Source organism: Xenopus laevis, chromosome 1L (genome assembly GCF_017654675.1).
Source record: "Xenopus laevis strain J_2021 chromosome 1L, Xenopus_laevis_v10.1, whole genome shotgun sequence".
Classification (NCBI taxonomy): Eukaryota; Metazoa; Chordata; class Amphibia; order Anura; family Pipidae; genus Xenopus; species Xenopus laevis.
In genome coordinates this window covers 112,240,406-112,261,506 of record NC_054371.1, presented here as the reverse complement: position 1 = coordinate 112,261,506, position 21,101 = coordinate 112,240,406, and the positions used below count along the sequence as shown (strand labels likewise).

At 38.1% G+C, this 21,101-nt stretch overlaps 1 protein-coding gene across 1 annotated transcript; it reads right to left on the bottom strand.

Moving 5' to 3' along the window:
• Positions 1-1,989: 1,989 nt before the first annotated feature.
• mknk2.L (MAPK interacting serine/threonine kinase 2 L homeolog) lies at positions 1,990-18,153 on the bottom strand. Its single transcript, NM_001090231.1, is given in 14 exon segments — positions 1,990-6,794; positions 7,221-7,264; positions 7,368-7,532; positions 7,640-7,834; positions 8,942-9,037; positions 9,454-9,509; positions 10,049-10,153; positions 10,640-10,713; positions 10,948-11,027; positions 11,649-11,746; positions 11,917-12,018; positions 12,142-12,226; positions 14,265-14,466; positions 18,111-18,153. Coding segments are annotated over 13 exon segments (1,404 nt in total). The 5' UTR covers positions 14,316-14,466; positions 18,111-18,153; the 3' UTR covers positions 1,990-6,541.
• Positions 18,154-21,101: the final 2,948 nt, after the last annotated feature.

Below are 21,101 nucleotides of genomic sequence, written 5' to 3'. Positions count from 1 at the left end.
TTAATAATAAGGTAGGTTTTACCTTTTTGCCATTTATGTTTTGCATATCTTCTTTGCATATGAACTTTTGATCATTCTGTCCAAGGATAGTTGCAGCGTTGAATGGTGGTTGTATGGTTACATTTCATACATACTTTCAATTTACCTTTCGTGAAGGGATCATCACCATCCAACAATGGATTTTTACTTCTGTGGAAAATCTTGTTTTATTACAGAAATATAGTGGTGTTAATTGCCACAACCCTTTTTTTTTTTTTACTATTCGAGTACTAAAGCTACTCCAAATTTTCAAGCTCTGTATCAATCAGTGATGCAACCAGCAACTTTCAACTGCTACAAATCAGCTTAATTGTATATATGATAATAGAGAACATATTTTGCGGGTCAGCCTGTCTTGCCCTTCCACAGCACAAGATTTTGTGTGATCCCCTGTGTTTTGAGTTAAGGCAAATCAGATAAAGTTGGATGGTTTGTTTTATTCATGCATCTACATGTGGCAGTGCTACATCTGTTATATTAAATGTATTGTTTAAACACAGAGCTCTGTGAACAAGTAGCACTATATACAGTAAATGATACAAAAATATACATAAAATTAAACATACAGCAGTCTTACATCATCTGAAACCTATTTGTTCATGACTGCAGTATTTAGGGATAATCTCCACAGGAGATTTTGTAGGATGGTGTTGGATCAAGTCAGATGTAGTTACATGGGTCAAAATATAATGAAACTTAAACAAATCAGATGTGTAAACTACATGGAAAATTTGCCATCCAAAGCAAACTCTGGGATTTGAATGCTGCGTCTTCATCCGACAAGAGAAAAATCTGATGGTGTCAGACTTTCTTTTTTTTTTTTCATTGAAATACATAGATGTTGGTTGTAGATGCATGAACTACACCATCCAACTTAACATGACTTTTACTACACCGATCCGACACTACATTCTAGTTAAATTTCGTGCATGAGCACTGTTGCATTGTTGTGTGGTCACAAAATCTCCAGTGTAGTTTTACCCTTAATCTAATCCGATTATACATTCTAGCTATAGGTTGATCAGACTTCACAGGATCCTACAAATCTCATTCTGTTGCATGGCAAGATCAGAAAATCTGACCCAAAATCTCCCCTGTTGATTTACCCTTAAGGCTCATGAAGACTTGATAACATTCAGAAAAAACTGTATACCATGCAGAACATACTAAAATTGCACCAGCAGTAAGGTAATGGCAAAGTTCAACCAATTGTTGAAACAGTTAGGGATGAACTCCACAGTGAGGCTCAAGCCGACACGTCGCCATGCGACGAAACGCATGCGGCGTCGGATGTTCTGAAGATACAGGAAGTGAAGGACAAGTTGCAGGTAAGAACTATATTTATCCGACTGTTGGATGAAAAACATCAGACAAGTCGCATGGCAACGTGTCTGCTCAAGCCGCACCGTGGAGTTCCCCCATTAAACCCAAACGACGAGGTTTGTTTTATAGGGAAGCCTTCTGGAGGTCTCAATAAGGAGTATGATCTTGACCCTATTTTTAGACAAGTCCTCCCTTTTTATTGATATTTTATTGCATTTATATATTTTTTTTTATAATCTTCCATATTTGGACGTTGGCACTATACACCTTGGGACACACATGGCTGGACATTTACAATTTTTTTGTAATATTGTATAACTGTTCACATTGTATAATTGGATTGCATGACAAGTAGCAGTAATGCCTGGAAAATAATGCAATAAAGGCACTTTTAAATTCAAGATATTGAATAGTGCTGTTCAATATTGAATGCTGTATATACCAGTGAAAGTGGCTACTGGGAAAACCTGCACTACGACCGAGTCTGTGCGTTTGTTGTGCGGACTACTTGCTGCTGAAAAGTTCAAACACAGGACAGCAGTAACAACCTCTTATGATTGTTCATATCAACTGTACAGAGATACAATACAACACATTATGTTTATGCGGATGAAAAAAAAATGAGAGTTTGCAAATTTTTCTGACCTTTAATTCAATTATTACAAAAAACTGAATACAAAAGTTCTGATGGAATAAGGAGATTAAACAGATCCCCATTTAGCTGCATCAGAAAACCTGTTAAAATACAGTAAAGTGCTTATTTTTTTCCAGATTTTTTTTCATTATGTTTCCTGTCCTCCCTCCCCAAGAAAAACAAAACCCTTTTTACCTTATGGGCTATGTTACAAGTGGTGCTTTTGTCGCACGTGGGAGATTGCCTCCAAAGTGTATTTTTGGATGTTATGTCACCAGCAGGACAGGACAGACTATCTACAGAGGGTGATTAAGCACCACATGTGACATTGCCCTTAAAGCTAGAAAAGTCCACAATTCCACAGTGCATTACAAAGTATGTTGCATATAAACCTTTGGCAGTTTAAAAGAAAAGAAAATACTTATCTTGAATGAGACTGTGCCCAGATTTTTTTTTCTGAAAACCATTTTATATAAAAAAATAAAGTGGATTTTTCATGTTCTCCATTAAGGGCATGGTTATTAAACCCATTTTTATTAACATGGACTATAGGGAATACCTTAATGAGAAACCAGACTTTATAAAAGCAGAGTGATTTACCTTCTATGCTAGAAAACTTTTTTTTTTTTTATATATATATTTTCTGTTAACTACAGAATTTCCTTAATTTGTCACAAAATTGATCCATTCCAAAGCTTATTTAAACCCGCACTTGCCCTTTTTAAAAAAGCAAAAAACACCCCATTACATATTTGTATCAATGAAAAAACTTTCAGAAACCCTCATCCTGGTTTTCTTAAGTTTCTCAAGAGGGGTGAAGAAGAGGTTTTATACAAAATGTGTTTTAATGTTTCATAGGCATTTTCCCCTATAATGTAACACTTAATATAAAGTTGATGTGCCTTTTAGTAAAAAAAAAAAAAAAAAAAAAAAAAAAACATAAGCGAAGGCATTTTACAGGTTTATAACATCCATTCGAATAGGTAGTAAAAAAAAAAACAAAGCAACATCTGCTAAGAATTTGACGAGGAATCAGAAAAGAGCAGATACTATTAAATTCTTTTCCCTTGACCACCTTGAGAAAAGGGGATTTAAAGAGAAAAATAAAGTTTCCCAGGTAATAAAGCCCCTGGGAATGTAATTTCATAACCCTTGCAATACTTTTCCCTGACCTCAACAATGTTTACATACAGGTTTCTGCACACAGCAGATTCAAGTGTTCTTAATATAAGAAAATCTTCTGGATATAACAAAAGAAAAAAATACTTGAAAAATTAATTCAAGAAATTGCAAAATTGCAGATGAATCCTTTAGGGGGATCTCAAATTCTAGTTCTGCAGTTATATGGGAAGCACACCATCTTTGACCAGGGTTCGACAAGTAATATAGGAACATGGGGGTATCAGACTCAGTGCCCATCATTCTAGTAATGGAATGTCTAGATCCCAATGCAATTGTGTAGATCAACCATATGAAAGTGACTGACTGTGAAACACCCTGATCGTTTTAAATTTATATATGCATTCTTGTTGGTGTGGAGAAAGACACACGTCCCACACAAGTTTACTTTATACACAAATGCAGAAAAACAACTGATATGAAATCCATGGCTAGCCCAATAAGGTGGATCCGAACATTCATTAAACTATCTGAACCTCATGACAATTCCTGCAGCAGTTTGTGAATATCTATCATGAGTGAGGAGTATTTATCCTGAAATATCTCATCAAAATTGCACACGGGTTGTTCGGTCTACAATGAGAAGACACAAGCTACTAATCGCCTGAAAATTCCTTTTCATAGCAGAGCATCACCACAGGCATGTCTGTAAAAGCAATTGTCCATAATGTTCACTGGTTCACTTTTGCATAACTACATGTCGAGCACTCCGTTGCCTCAAACTAAAATGGAATTAGACAGCTAGCAATTTTTCCACTTTTCACCCCTGCTGTGACACTGCACATGAACTTCTTCTCTATGGTGTGGAATCCATACCCTCAGTGCTTTACTGTTCAAAGCTACAACTGAATGAATTAAGAGAACAAATACAGCCAAGCAAAATCTGATACACCATGGGGCTTGGAATTTAAAACAAAGTTTTTAGCAAGCATTTGGTAGTTTGTATAATTTTCACATTATTCAAAAACAAAGAGATTGCTGCAGAGAAGTAGTAAAATAGCAGCCTGTACTGTAGACCGATATCTACAGCTTCCCAAATGCAGAACAAAAGCTTTACTCACAATGGTATAGCTATCCTTACCAGACAAGAACTCTGCTGCACCTAAACATCCCTACCCTTTGATCAGTTAACCAAACATTTGAGAATGCTTATGTACAGTACTACACAACTTTGCAGAGACACTTTGCCCAAATTTTACATACCATTACTCTCAATGTGACCTCCAGGAACTCTCTCTGCAAAACTTCTATGAAAAAAATCAGTACACACCGAAAATTCTAAGCTTTCCCGATTCACTAGCATTTCTAAAGCTGCAGTTTTAGGAAGCATTTTAGCCCAAACCCTGGGTAACCCAAGTTCTGTCCATGTAATACCAATATGTTAGATTTTTAGTTTATCCATCAAACTAAACTGGTTCCTGAGCAACCATGCTTAATTTATCTAAATTGCCAATTAGCAAGTGTTGAACAGGGCTCAAGGGTTGATTATAAATCAGTGAAGGTGTATTTTGGGGTGCCATTTCAGTCCTTAATGGACACAATTTAAATCCACATCCAGTAAGGCTAATTTATAGTTCAATTAGATGCACGCTGAGTAAAAATAACTGGTTAGCCATGCAAGCTGTGGACTTAATATTTGTCACACAGTGAAGAGAAAACACAGACATTTACTGACATACTCGGAACAGAGAATTGCATGTATACAAAGATATCGCTAATTATTTAGCATGATAATCCACTGCGGGCATTTTTAAAACCTTATTTCAGGTTACTATTTAGTTTGATGAGGATCTTGGCTATCTGGGACTGGATCATCACCTATTGACATGGGGGGGGCTAGCGGACGTGTAAAAGCAGTTTAAATCTAAATATCAAAACTTGTTTCCTGCATAAAAACTGGGCATATTCAGCAACAAGAACAAAACCGTAAACAATAGAGCAATGGGCCATTTCGCTCATAATTCTTTAAACCACATGATCAGGATCTATCTGTATTTAGAAATATGCTTTCTAAACAATTGCTTTGATATATTGGTACTTGCAAAATAAGTAGCAAATATTGCTTAAATTACAACAGCGTGGAAACTAAGTCTGCTTCCCTTAGCAGACATCATATATCATAATACCCAAGTGTATAGGGAAAGTTGCAGTACTACCCTAAATGCAGAGGCAGTTTCAAATATGAAAATAGTTGCTTAAGCAAAGGTAGATAATGCACTCTGCTCAAGTAAGGAACCAAAATCGATTAAGCCAATAAAAGTGAGGGCAACCATTATATGTGCATGGATTAGGAGTGCAGGAGTTTGATTAACACTCCTGAATCTAAATAGCTGCTTCCCACAATTCTACACTGAATGGTGAAGAAATCAACACTTCTGTGCCACAAATATTAATTTCAATGCTACATGTTTGCTTCTGACACCAAACCCAACCCCATACCTCCTACACATACCCAATGGTGAAAGGAGTAATTTCACAGTCTGTCAACACAGGAACCACCTTCCTGTTATGAAAAGCGCAATATAATGAACCTTTGGTAAAAACAAAATAAAAATATATGGAAAACAAAAAGGGCCTTTAAGGCATTTTCTTAAAGGATCTTTTGAATGGAAAAAACACCTTCATACTCCAGCAAATTAAATGGAAGCCAGCCAATATGAAATCTTTTGCTGGGTAGAATATCAACGTATTAAAAGTATATATTATGCCATTTAAACTACTCACACCACTGTGAGAGTACATTATATTTTCATTTACACGTTTCTTCACGCACTGCTCTAAAAGAACATTTGACTCATTTCGTATCATTCTGTGCCTCACCATAGACAGTTTCATACAAACCAAATGGATTTCTAGGACTCATACCATAAACACTGCAAAGATGTTGGTTATTTTTTCATGAATAACTAAATCTGAAGGGAGTTTATAAATCAGTAGCCCATTTTATCCAAGTTTAAGCTTTAAAAACCTGCACTTTTCGTGATAAAAGATTTATATCCCTTTCGTGTTGTTCAGAAGTATAAAAATTCTAAAGAAAGGGCAAAATTCTGTACGGTTGTCGCATTGCCCAGCATAGCAACCGGATTTCATGCAGTGCTCAGAGAAGAATTAATTGCAGTCAGCAAAGGAGGGGAATAAATCATAACATTCTGAGCCCAAATATTCCTTGCTTATACGGCACCTTAAAAAGTTGTTAGATGTATAATAATGATGATGATAAATCATTGTGCGTACCACCTTAACCTACAAACTGTTAATGGCACAGTGGGCCAAAAGCAGTGTAAGAAAAACCCTTCCATTGGGATAGCCAAATAAAACAAGTCACAAATGCACATGCGGCTCAAATGAAAATATAGGCAAGTATATTTAGTCACTGACAATAAGCAGGGGTGCCAAACTGGGAGGGGATATTCCCCCTTTGCTGCCCTGTTGTCTTCTTTTTGCCAGCTTTGACTCTGAAGGTGGAGATAGTTGCATGGAGCAAGAGGTAGCTTTTACCACAAAGGGGCACAATGAGGAGTTTTCTGTTCCTTCTTCTTCCTCCTCCCGTTCCATTAGCTGGCGGTTCATTGCAATGGCTTCTGCCGCAAATGAAGTAAGATCTTTGGCACTACTGTTCCTGTGCATGGTAGATTAAAGAAATGGAAATTAGGTATACACTTGGATTTCAAGGAAATCCATTGCACAAATGGCATTTGCAGATGATTGAAAACCCAAAAAGCTCCCTGCCTCATCCTACTGACCCAAATAGGCAAAACTTGACAGCGCTAGTAGTGTTTTTCAGCACAATTTGCTTAACAGAAAACCGCCAGATAAAAAGTACCATGTATGCAAGCATCAATAATGTTTAAACAGTAATGATACATTTGATATACAGACTACACAGCTTATCTTCTGTTTTCAAATATACATAGCAGTACAATTAATTACAGTTAAGGTAAGGCTACTTCAATTAAAAGGTTGCTAAACTCACATATGTCATTAACCTCAAGTAAAGAACCAGTAAGTATACAATGTGTTAAAATGTTAAACTCATGCTTCTTACCGTTGCAAGATAATTGGAGTTGGAAGTGTGTTGTAAGGCGCATTCTAAAATTGGAAGAAAAAAAAAAAAGGGAAAAGAAAAATGTAAGGAACAGAAGAACAGGTTTTACATGCTGGGAAGACAAAGTAATAAATATAGTCAACTTACCCCCTGCACCCATGGGTGCTGCAGGACTTGAGCTGCACTCAGTCTCTTCTTAGCATCCCGAAGCAGCAGTTTTGAGATCAGATCTTTGGCTCCATATGAGATGTGAGCCCAATCTTTTTCAGGGAATTCATACTTTCCTTCCTGGATACTTACAAACAGCATGTTCTGCAGGAAAATAAGGAGAAAATGCAAAATGAAGTGGAACTTAAATTTGCACTGTAAGAGCTTAAACATAGGCAGTAACTACAGATTAAGAAGAAAAAAAATCTTACTTGGCATGCAGGACAGGCCTCGCCTCGATCCCAGCCACAATCACTTCCACAATGTCCCACAAATGGCGGATATCCACTCAACATGATGTACAAGATCACTCCAAGACTCCACAAGTCACAACGTTTGTCATATATTGATGCTTCTTCATTAAAAGCTTCTACCACTTCAGGGGCCATGTACTCTGCAGATCCACACTGTTAGGACATATGCTTCAATTAATGCACAGATACCAAACCAACTATTGTATAGTCAAATTAAGCCAGTAGTTAAGTCAGTTTAACTTGGCAAACCCTTTTTTTTTTTTTTTGTTTTTTTTGTACTAAATATCAATATGTGTATTCAAATCAATGGCAAACATACGGACAAGACTATGGACCATATTAGTATAAAAAATTATATATGATCCTATAAATATATGATCCTATTAACTACTTTATTCAAACAGAAAGGACCACTGTTAAACAGAAACACATGTCTAGAATATATTCTGTAGTATGAAAGACATCCATAAGGAACATAAAAATATGCACATTACATAAATTGGATTTCAAAAAAAGCAATGTTAACTCTCAGCTAAATATATACAGTGTGTCTTATTTTTTTTAATGTATGTGCTGTGCAAGTACAATCATTTTACTGCCAATCTGCATATATAAAGTAGCTGCCATGCAAAGGTTAATAAGCACACAAGGTCACTTTCGGACATTAAAGTTTATACTCCCTACTAAAGCCTCTGCCAAAACAACCATGGGATTATGCCAGGGAACAGTTGCTTTCTGAGAAAAGACAGAAGGGAGGAGAGTGGGTGTGAAGGCTTCTGGCAGCCAGGGGACAACCACCCCTTAGGGCAGATATCCTTATGCTGTAATGACTAAAAGTAAAGCAACAACATTGATGTTTATAACCAGGACTGTCTACATGGATTTGCTCCTGCATATAATAAAAATTTACATGCAGGTTAAGTAGCTTCTGATTAAACTGACCCTCATCTTTTATGTGAATATGTAATCCTTTCACGGAGACAGGTACTAATGTGAACCATGAACAATCTCCAAAGCACTGTGTAAAGGTGTTGGTGCTAAATAAACAAAGAAACTAGGAAATTGGTTGGGTGATTAGAAGCTAAACTAAAGTAAGGTCCTGCAGCAATCACAATTAATGCCAAAGTGCTTTACTGACTGCAAGAAAGCGACACATGAATGACTTCAGAGGCAGACAGAGTGCCAGAAAGTGAGCAAAGCTGGTACACTCAATCTCCAGTATATCTGTCTATGAGGCAATTACATAAAACAAATTCTTACAGGTGTGAGCAGCTCTGGCGTGGAGATTGGGGAGCAGTCACTGTTCAGCTTAATACCACTTCCAAGGTCGAAATCACAAATCTTCACTGGTGACACCTTCAAAACCAAAGGAACACAATGAATAATGAATGTTTAAGTCCCCAATATGTTTAAATAATCAATACGTTTCGTTTAGCATTTCAATGAAGTCACCAAACAAAAAAAGTGTAATCAATGAAAGTACAGACAATTTTAAGTATCAGTGATCCTTGCCGAATGCATTGAACATACTTTATATAATGAATAATAGGTTATGCCTAAGGACAATCAAGCAACAGTATGATAACAGATACTATGTGGGACATTTTATCAATAAATTGTGTTGGGTAATAAAATGTAGTTTAAAGTTAGTTAAACCACTGCACAGCAACTATATCATGTTTCTGAATATAACTTTTGATAGTACCCTCACCAATGTAATTGCATACATGACCTTAAAAAGGCTTTATACATGTAAACACGAGTCAACTTACTTGATGAGGGCTTTCACAAAGTATATTTTCAGGTTTCAGGTCCCTATGTGCTATACCTGCAAAATAATATAAAATAGGGTCACTGAACAGACCTGGATACTTAGCAGGATGAGGCAAGCAGGGTACATTAAAGGAGAAGGAAAGCTATCAAAGCAGTTTATTGCCAATAGTGCAAGTCATTATTCTGCAGAATACTTTACCATACCCGAGTAAACAGCTCTAGAAGCTCTCTCTGTTTGTTTAGGACTGCCATATTAGCTTGGTGTGACATCACTTCCTGAGTCTCTCCCTGCTCACTTATAGCTCTGGGCTCAGATTACAGCAGGGAGGGGAGCAAACTGAGCATGCTCAAACCCTAGTGGTTTAAGCTATAAACAGGAAGTCTAATACAGAAGCCCATGTGAACACAATAGAAGGAAAGAAATGTTGTGTTTCCTTTGACAGAGTACTCAGAACAAACGCTGAGGGTTTACTGGTGTATTCATATAGACCTTTCTGAAAAAGCGGACTTAATTTTAGCCTTTCCTTCTCCTTTAACAACTTTTATTTTCCTTCCATCCTAGATTGTAAGCGACCTACTTGGCCCAGGACGCACCTTTGTTGTGCAAATAGTTTAGAGCTTCTGCAATGTCCCGCACCACAAAACTAGCCTCTCGTTCATTGAAATGCCTGCGTCTGTGAATGTGATTCAGTATGGAACCTGTAGGCCAAATACAAATTTCATTTTAGAGCAAGCCTTGCTAAACTTTAGGTGGACAAGAGAAAGTTTAACTTAATTTTGCAGCTGTGAAAACAGAGGAAACTGAACATCTACATAGCTCTATAGCATATATAACTGAAAAACTACTGCAGGTAACAAGATGTGATTTTTATTTATTGTACACAATTTTTAAGGGGAAAATCATATTTCATTTAACCAGAGTGCACATAGAAAGAACTAAAAGTTCCATTATGAGCCAAATACATACATATGGTCTACGGATAATCAATATCCATATAAAGAACAATGGTCATGCAAGCACTTTTGTGATTAGCTAGGGTACGTTAAAAACCTTACAGCAGTTTTATTCTTCTTTAACAATTTTATTACACAAACAGTAAGAGTAAAAACAAGCATTTAATTTTAAAAATGTGCTGCAGTACATTCAAAGTTGTTGTCTTAAAGGAGACACAATGAAACACTCACCACCACACATCTTCTCAAACACCAGGTAGAATTTATCTTCCTCTTCAAAGAATTCTATTAGTTCCAATACGTTGCTGTAGAAAAGAATATTTTGTTGTGGGCTAATGTGTACATGAGTGGAGGTACAATTTACACAAGTCTAAAATATGCAGATATCATGAAGGCATGAAAGGATAATACAGTGGCCATAGCTCAATGTACAGTAGATGCCTTTCATCCATGCAGGTATATAATCTTGTGTTACACCACAGAGTTTAAAACTCATTCTCTAATAATTTATCCCAGTGTGAAGGTAAAAGATCTCTTACCTATGACCCTGACACTGATACAACATCTCCACCTCCCTGAAAACTCTGCTTCTACTGTGGCCAGGCCTTTTCTCAATTATCTGGAAAAAAAAAAACAAAAAAAAAAAACAAAAAAAAAAACACATTGAGATTTAAATATATGTTGCTACAAATTATTATCTTGGTAAAGCTTTGAAGGCTGAAAAAAAAACAATTCCTGTACCAAGTTCCCTACCAAGACAGAAGATATGGGGTGGGGAACTTACATTGTCATGAACAGTACAATATAGAAAGCCTTGCGTATTTGAGGATTTGACATTAGAGGTTTGACATTTAATCAGAATACAATAAACGTCAGCTTTAAAGCTGACCATACATGGACCAATATAAGGAGCAACTTTTTGGCCCGTATATGGGAGCCTCTGGACAGCTTGCCCAATTTATGATCGGGCCTAATATTTGCCAGATATCATGCTAGTAAGTCTGACAATCCATATGCCTGGTTAATGTCCGACCAAGTGCTCCACTGGCATAAAGCATGAAAAAAAAATACATCTCTTATATAGCATATTCATGTCACTGTTAGGAGATACGAGACAGCACTGGGTTGTAGCCCTGTATTCTCCGTTTTTCCACCAGAGAGAAAATGCTAGGTTTGACAGTATAAAATGGGTTGGGGCCAAAGAATTGCAGAGTGTAATGACTTTTTTTTTTCCCCTCACCTTTACAGCATACTCCTTATTGGTGATGAGATTAATGCAGCTCTGAACTTTTGCATAAGCACCTTCTCCAAGGATTTCTTGCTGCAACTGGTACATATCTAGACAGACCACAAGAGACACGGATTTCTGCAAACCTTGATACACCACCATGATAATCCACACAGAGCAATGTAGATAGACAAGAAAAAAAGGAATATGCTAACAGAACTAGACAGTGTGCAGTGACAGAACAGGGAAAAACAAGCAAGCTTATTTTAACACAACATACCATCAAACCGCCCAGTAAAGCTGTCTGTTGCCCTGCAACGTTTTTTCTTCTTTGTTCTTTTTTTGGCATCAGGGATATCAATGGGGGCACTGGAAGGCACATCTAGGCAAAGAGTAAAAAAGCAGTCAAAAAAAATTTGAATACTAGATTCTAGTTATAAATGCAGTGTTATATGTCTACGCTGTTGACGCCCAGACTGTTTTCATATGTACATCGTTTACTTACCAGGACGAGAGGGGCAGTCAAAATTGAACACTGATTCCATGTTTCTGGCTTCCATCTCATAAGCTGCGTCAAAAGGGTTCTGACCCTGTTGAAAAAAAGGGAGACATTTTCTTAAAAAAAAAAAAAAAAAACACACTAAAAATCTTAAATACGCAAGATCACTAGACTTAATGAGCGCTTAAGAACTTAAGAAAAGATCAGTGTATCTACCTTTATCGTGTAAACACTTACTAAGGGTTAGTTCACACAAGGAGATTAGAGGAGAATTTGTCGCCTGGCGACTAATCGCCTCTTCTTCTGGGCGGCAATCTCCCCGAACTGCTAAAGCACACGCGGCGCTTCATTTTCCAAAGTCGCCCGAAGTTTCTTCGTGAGGCAACTTTGGGCGAATTTGGAAAACAAACTGCCGCGTGTGATTAGAAGGCATTTGGAGAGATTGGTCGCCGCAAAGACGAAGCGAAAACGCCCAGTGTGGCCTTACCCTTAACGTTTTAGCTTTTTTGTTTTGTTATGTTGATTACCTATTGGACACTGAGCACAAAAGAAACATTTTAACTGCACTAATAGATATCTTGTCTGCATATCTCATCAATCAGGAATGGGTATCTCCACAGGAGTCGTGTCACATGAAGTTCAGCAGCAATAAAAAAAAATGCGGCTAAGGATACTGAATTAAGACTGAAAAGTGCTGGAACAGAGGATAGTAAAACTGTTTATTTCCAACAAATGAGCCCAATTTATAAAAAGAAATATGCTTCTGTGTTTTTCTGTTAAATGATTTGAAATCACATATGCAAGGCCAGTTGAATTAACAAAACATAAAAAACAAGATAAGAGGAGGAATAACGCATGCAAAGCAAGCTGCTCAGCAGAAGTGTATTTATGAAATCTCCGGCAGCCCTTTAACTTGCTCACCTCAACTCCTCCCATTTTTCTTCCACCTCTGCCCAGCAACAAGTCTTATTTTTAAACAAGGGGGAAGGACGCAAAGACACACGTCACTTAAAGGAAGGACTTGTTCTACCAGAACAAAACACATAGCAAAACAGGATAGAGCACTGAGATTTTATGAGCTGAATTATTTTTACACACGTTTGGGGAAAATAGCATTCAATACCCAAATCATGCACACTTTTGCAGCCAAGAACAAACATCAGTGCTTAACCACAATACAAAATAACTTTCTGCGAATGACTATAAGCATACTTCCATGCAAAGGGATGCTTCAACAAAATCTGTTCTGACTGCAACAATGTAATTACCAGCCAGTTGTGCATGTGCGCATGCATTAATATACATCATCTTCATCTCATGGAAATATGATCATTTAAAAGTATATAATCAATGAAAACATCTGAACATTTTCTGAAACAGAGTTACTCTAAAAATCAACCTCTAAGTTGCTTCATAAATGCTTTGGGTCAAACTTTCTTTGAAATACAGAATTGAACTATATTTAGAAAATGTAAAGAACAGTTCCCATTTACTGCCTGTTTACACTGCCCCCGTCTGTTACAGTTAGCATCTTTTTTAAATGTTGCTCCCCAAGCAGGCTATACCCTATATTTTAATTCTAGGTAGCCAGTAAGTGTACATTTGCAGCATTCCAATCCTGTCTTGGGGAAATTTGTAATTACATGATCAGATAAGCATCTGGCCAAGGGGTGGTGTTAAAATCATCACCATCAACAAACCCCTCCCTTCCCCCACCATAGCCCTTTATCAATGAAAAACGTGTGCCTCTGAAGATGCCCCAGAGTAGTGCTTTACTTTCTTTCCAGCTGATTCACATCACATGTTCTGGGACAAATGTAGTTGACGGACTCACAATACACAGTATATATTCACTCAGGGGCGATTGTGCCCATTTTGCTGCCAGAGGCCTTCGTTTTGCCACCCCTCCCCCCACGTCGCTAGTGCAAAGAATGCAATTGCGCTTTCTGCACTAGATGAGCCGAATTTCCAGGTTGAAAACCTGCATTTAAACATTATGTATTGTTTTATTCAGAAACACTACTTAAGTTTATTTTAGTATTATATAGAACAGACAAGATCAGTCTCGGTCCATGTTGCTGCCACAATCTGGCGGCAGAGTATACAAGTTATCCTAACATTCAGCATACCTTAAAAGAACGGTGAAATCCTTTCATTTCAGTAGTTTTCTTCTGTACCATGGTGGCCAAAAAACAAAAAGGCAATCCTGAGATAGAAAAAATCCAACAGATGGATGGGAATCAAAAATATGGGGGCTGGGGAATTTGGGGGGTTTGTGGAAGAAAAAATTAATTTGGAAGTGCAGAGATCCCAGATGGCTGGAAAGAGACCCTAAAAGAAAAAAAAAAAAAACAAATATAATGGATTATTAATTCGCTGCCACTATCAAACAGCTTTTACAAGCTAGCTATAGGTAGATAGACTTAGAATCTGTATCATTTTGTGATCACACTGCATTCTGGCACAGATCTCTGAATCAGAATGCGGTTGGGCAGCATGCTGCCCCTAAAATCCTGCTATCCCAGGCCCGGGCCTTTGTGACCTTCCCACAAATCCAGGCCTGACTGCACTGCAATTTTGAGGTTATATGTAATGCTATATTTTAATGTGCACTTATCTTGTATATTAAAGACATGTAAAGATGACGTTTGTACATTTGTGATTTCTTTGTTCATTTTGTTCAGACATTATATAATTAAATGCTACAAAAGTTCTCAGGAACCATCCGCTCAACTAGGAGGTGCACGACAATTACTTTTTGTTCACAAAACATTAGGCCATCATTTATAATTATAAATAAACATATACATACTTATTCATCAAGAAACCACAGAGGGCAGTGCTGTTCCACAAAGTGAAAACAATGTGCAGAAACAGTTAATCATGGGGGGGGTTTAAAACAAGTGACTTGCATGTAAACTATGGCCTGAAATTCACAGGCCTTAATAAAAAAAATTATATATATATATAGATAGATAGATAGATAGATAGATAGATAGATAGATAGATAGATAGATAGATAGATAGAGATAAATATATAGAAATAAATATATAGATATAGATATATATATATCTTTATTTTCAAGATTATTATTTCCCAGTGCTTTCTGGCAGCATTTCACATGGCAAACATTTAGAAACAATGTGTCCATCAAGACTGGCATTATTGAGATCTATGTTTTTTTGTTTCAACCGAGCAAATCAAATGTTACAATGCATTGGCAGAAACGGTGTTGAAAACAGTCTTGTCTAGTGAGGGAACCAAAAAGGGGCAGTTAAAAAAAAAATAAAAAATATTAGAATATTTTGTTAGACTCTAGAAGCTTATACATATATACATTATAATCTACTAATTAGCATTGCTCAACTTATCCTCACAGTATTTTCTGTCTATATAAAAATAAAAACCGTTACATCCACTGTCACCCATCGAGCAAATAACCATATTAAGAATTTCAAAACCGCTCTATTCCATTTAATTAATGTTTTAGTGTTTTTAGCAGAAAATGTAAGGTGATACAACTTACAGAAACCCCCCAGGTCCCAAGCATTCCGTACTTAATATAAACAAGCTACTGATTAAGCATTGGGACTATCATTCAACCAATAAGGCCCTATACTGCATAGCAGAGAAGTATAACATACAACAGGCCGAGTACTCAAATGCTGTGCAAATGTTATTCATGGCTTTGTACAAATCTGCCTTTAAAAAAACAAGACTGATGCTACTACAAAATATTTTATTTACAATGGGATGCTGCCAGATAGAAAGTGAAAAGACTATTTACATTTGATTATAAAGATACATCAGATGTGCGATTAACTATTTCAGGCCCATACTTACATCTATTAGCTTACTTACAGAATGTTCAGTGGCCCACCACTGCTGTGCCCAACCCTTCAAAATTACAAATGTTTCTCTCTTTATACAAAGGCTGGATTTTTAAAAAGCATCCACATTTAATTTTTTAGGGGATTTATTTAGATAAAATGAATGCACAGTCTTTAATAGGTGCACAAGTCCAAGAAGGTCTCAGGAAAAAAGATAAACAAAACATTAAACGAAAGCATGACTATTTATTTTAGTTTAATGCTAGCTGTTCCCGAAATACAACTCAATTAGGCCCCCGATCATCCTGAAGCTGCTCCCCAATCATAAAGAAGGATACTAGCATTTGCAAAGAGCTAAAAAAAAAAAATCTAAGGCTTTAGTCTTGTATACAGTCTTGTATACAGTACAGATTCAAATATAAGAAAAAACTGTACAACATATCCTTAGGAAAGTTGCTCAGTGATGTCACCCATGTCAAATGCACTCTTCTCACTATGAAAGCTATAAAAGCAGTTTGGAACCCCTAAATTACCAAATTTAAAAAAATTTGATATACTAATATAGAAGTACCTTTGCTGTAAGTAACAATCCATTTCTGCACTATGCACCCCCCACAGTTTAAAGTGCTCACAATGAGCCAGGCCTTCAGCTAAGGGAGTACTAAGGGAAGGAGCAAGCACATGAATTCCTGAAGACAGAGAAAAACAATAGATCTATTTAGAATACATTACTGTGCATTAACAAAATATAATGGAAATGATAACAGTCTCCAGAATGGGCATAGAGAGAAGCAGCTTATCTTGTAAAACAAGGCCAAGCCATTGTCCAAGCAGAGCATTTGCATCCCCAAAGTTTAGAGAATGTTGCCCCACAGGCCTGTGAAAGTATCCAACATTTAGGCAGAACCCGAGAATATAAAAGCAGCAGTATGTAATATGAAAGGTTTCATAGTCACATGTACAAAGGTAACGCTGCATGGAAAACTATAGCAGAATATAAATAGCAGAATCTTAGCAGGACTCCTGAAGAAGAAGTTTTGCTTGTGGTGGTGTCCAAAGACTCTCCCCTGGTTTCTTTATTTATAGTAGAATCATATTTTCTCAGGCAATCAGGGTAAAAAGGTCCCCCCTTTTGGAAGTCACTCTAGCTTGTTCAGCAAATGCAGTCTCCCAACAGAAGCACAATAAAGAAAAAAATGGCAAGTTGCAAAGAGTCGCCACATTGTAGCCCTGCTGTTCACTTCACACCTCCCGAACGTCCATTAGCCCCCATCCAATCCATGACAATGCTACAAGGGAGGCCGCAAAGTCAACAATAACATTAAAGTGAGCTCTTTTGCTGCATCGGCAAAGGAACGGCCGGCCACAGCACAGGGGGCTGCAAACACAATGCCCCGGGGGCCACATTGTTATTGCTTTTAGTAACCTTTTGTGTCATGCTCCTGTGCAGTCTGTGTTCAGTGATAAAAACTACGCTCATTAATTCACCTACATGAAACAGCCTCTGTATACCCACTGGATTTACAATCTCTGCACTAACTTATAGTCACTAGACTTATAGTCTCTGGTCATATACGCAAAGGACATATATACTCACTGCAGTGGCATAGCTAGACATTACTGGGCCCCACAGCAAATTCGTTTGCAGGCACCAAAAATGTCTAGAGATTGACCTGTTTTACCAATATTTATTGAAATTGTATATGAATTGGCGCCCCTATCCCTTCTGGGCCTCCGTATAGTCCGCCTGCCTCACTGCAGCGATTTACACAATGTGCAACACTTGCTCGCTGACATAAACGGGCCAGGTGATAAAACTCGTGCGCACATACATTCAGGGCAGCAACTTTTAACGCAATTCTAATGATTAAGGTTACGTATAAACCGCAAACATATTGCGCAGCGCTGTACAATGCATAGCGATTGAATGCAAAAGTAAAAACCGAGACAAGCGAATGAAGGTAGACTCACAAGAGCTTGCACTCTAAAACTTGCGATAAAACAAAGGCAGATTGAAATCAAAATAAATTAGCCAAATGCCGCAATTGAAGCTCTCCTATACACTTATGCGTCCGCCAGACATTAAAACTAAAATCTCTCTCTAACGACTGATGCTTAAATGAAATGCAATAAGCGCCGCTTACCGAGAGGGCTCTGCAGTGAAAGGGGCACTGCTCACAGCCTCCGAGACTCCCCGCTGTTTACATGTAAGGGCTGAGCGTTGGCTCTGCGGCTGACAGCTTTTTATTAGCTCTCGCGTAGGCGTGGCTCCCAAGCCCATGTGATGGCGACAGATTGGCTGTTCGCGAGGTCTGTGCTTGTGTCAGTGCACCGAATCACAGGTTTGTTCCCAGGTTCCTGCCCACCAGGCTGTTCAGTTCTCCGAGACCGGTTCTAACCAACCCTGGCAGCGGCCCCGCCTCTTCCTGACTCGAAAACATGTTGCATCACTTCGCTGCTAGCCTGCGTCGCTATCTATGAATAATCGCTGCTGCGCTCGAGAACTTTTAGCTCGTGGTTCAGGGGCAGCCATGTTGCTTTGATGTGGGACAGCTCCGAGCTACTACATTCCTGCAACTGCAAGTTATAGCTTTAACTCCTAGTGTGATGTTGCTGCTTTGTATATGTAGTGAATAAAGTACCCCCTCTTGTAAATTATAAGGATATTATAAGTTACCGAGGAGTTTCATATACAGGTCATGTAACTCCGAGGTAACTTCTAATATCCTCATATTTTGCAACTGGGGGTACTTTATTTATTATAAATACACAAGTTTCAGTGAGTCATGTGACAGAGATGATGTCAGAACTCACTGTTTATAACTGATGACATCACATAAGGATACAATTTACAGAATATTTATGGCTTTTGTGTATTATATCTATATATAGCTTGCACAACACTTTCTCCAACATTTGCAGTGTATAATTTGTCTCTGCGTTTATCTTCTAGTGGCCTGTTCACCGCTAGCTGTTACAGTGTGCAAATAAACACAATTAAAGAATGTTAGAGACGCCATAGCACTGTTGTTTGCTGAATATGATGCAACCCATGGTAAGAGTATAACTTTTTCTTACTCATAAAGATGCATTCAGTGTGTTATGATTCATGTCCTGGGTCAATGAAAGCATTTTTTCTCAAATGTTTCTTTCAGGGCCCATGGCATGTGTAATTGCAGGTGAGCCTTGCAAATGGGAGGAATGCACAGAGATATAGGGGGCGATTTTCTGGTCTATGTCTCTAGCAGACCTGTCAACATTTCTGTATCCCTGTGTATTCCCCTATCCATATCCTTTGGGGGGGGTGTATTGATAATGGTCAGTGCAACAAAAGGTGGCCATACGGGGGCAGATTTACGCTGCCAAGTTGGCCCCATCGGACCAAGTCTGAAAAATGGGCAGATGTCGACCAGGCAGGTTTAAATATCCAGTCAGAGAGAGGACCACATCTGCTCATCATGTGGTTCAAACCCAGGCAGCTTGCATCCCAATCATTGTGATCCAATAGTTTGGCCCTTGATAATACAGCTAGATATTGCCCGCCTTACAGTTGATGGTTTACAGGGAGATTTATCTCCCAGATCGCTGCAACCAATAGGTTTTACTTGCAGTGATCTAATTGCCCTTTTTACTTGTGCTCCCCTTTATTAAGCTTTCTTCCGTTCAGCACCGGAGTAGACACTCAATTATTGTGAAGGGGGCTGTATTCACACATGCGCATGTAATAGGCAAACGCAGGTGGGACGCAGCATGTTGCTGCGTGTAAGAGCCCTGAATGCTTTGCAATGTTAAGTCTTTTTCGGCAGATTTGTCACCTGCAGTAGTGATAAGTAGTGTGACAAATCTCCCGTTGTGCCATCACCCTAAATGTGGCCATAGACGCATCGATAATATTGTACGAAACAAATTTTCCTACGATGATCAGTTCATGCATGGTGGGAGACTAGCCAACCAATATCAACAGAAGACATTGATATCATTCGATTGGGCTGGCCGGAAATTTTGATAAGGCACCCGAACATCGGCCGTTGTAAGTGTTGAATTCTATTGTTTCTACCTGTATATCTGACGATTCAGCTCTACACATGTGTTGAAACTAGGGATGCACCGAATCCAGGGTTCGGCCTTTTTTTTAGCAGGATTTGGATTCGGCTGAATCCTCCTGCCTGGTCGAACCAAATCCGGATCCTAATTTGCATATGCATATTAGGGGTAGAGAGGGAAATCACATGACTTTTTGTCATAAAACAAGGAAGTAAAAATGGTCTCCCATCCCTAATTTGCATATGCAAATTAGGGTTTGGTATTCCGGCAAATCTTTTGCAAAAGGATTTGGGGGTTCGGCCAAATCCAAAATAGTGGATTCGGTGCATCCCTAATTGAAACAAACAATCTTTCCAGGAAAGGTGGACAATATCGGGGAAAGATCAGATCGATTGATGACCTTGCTACGAAGCGGATCTTTCAATGTTTGGCCAGCTTTAATTTCCCAGGAGGTCAAATTGTGCGCTATACTGTCATAGTGTTGTTTCTTCAGGCATATCCGATAGTCCTACAATTTTAATGAAAATATACTTCCCCTTTACATTAATATACAGTGGTGCTTGAAATCTTGTAAACCTTTTGAATTGTCAGTATGCATAAGCATGAACTAATGACCTAAAACAGTACCTGGTTTTAATTGTCCTAAACCAACACTATACAGCACAGTAAATGGGTATATACATTGCATTTGCATACAAATACAACCAATAACTGATAACAGAGATAGAGGTAAAGAGGGCCCTGTCCAAACATGCTTACAATCTAAAAGACATGTTTACATCAGGTAAAATGATCCAGCGGAACATATTGGTGTATGAAGTACACAGTATTTAAGCCTCCATAGAAGATTTCTGAGGACCTCAAAACACAATTATTGATACTCACGAGGCTTGTTACAAAAGTTACAAAACTATTTCTAAAGAATTTGGGCTCCACCAGTCCAGTATCAGGAAGATCTTGTCCAAATGAAAGCATTTCAACTCCATTGTCACCCAGGAGTAGTCGACCAACAAAGATCATAGCAAGAGCAGGATGTGTAATACTCCAGGAGATTTTGAAGAACCCCAGACTAACGTCTATGGAACTAATGG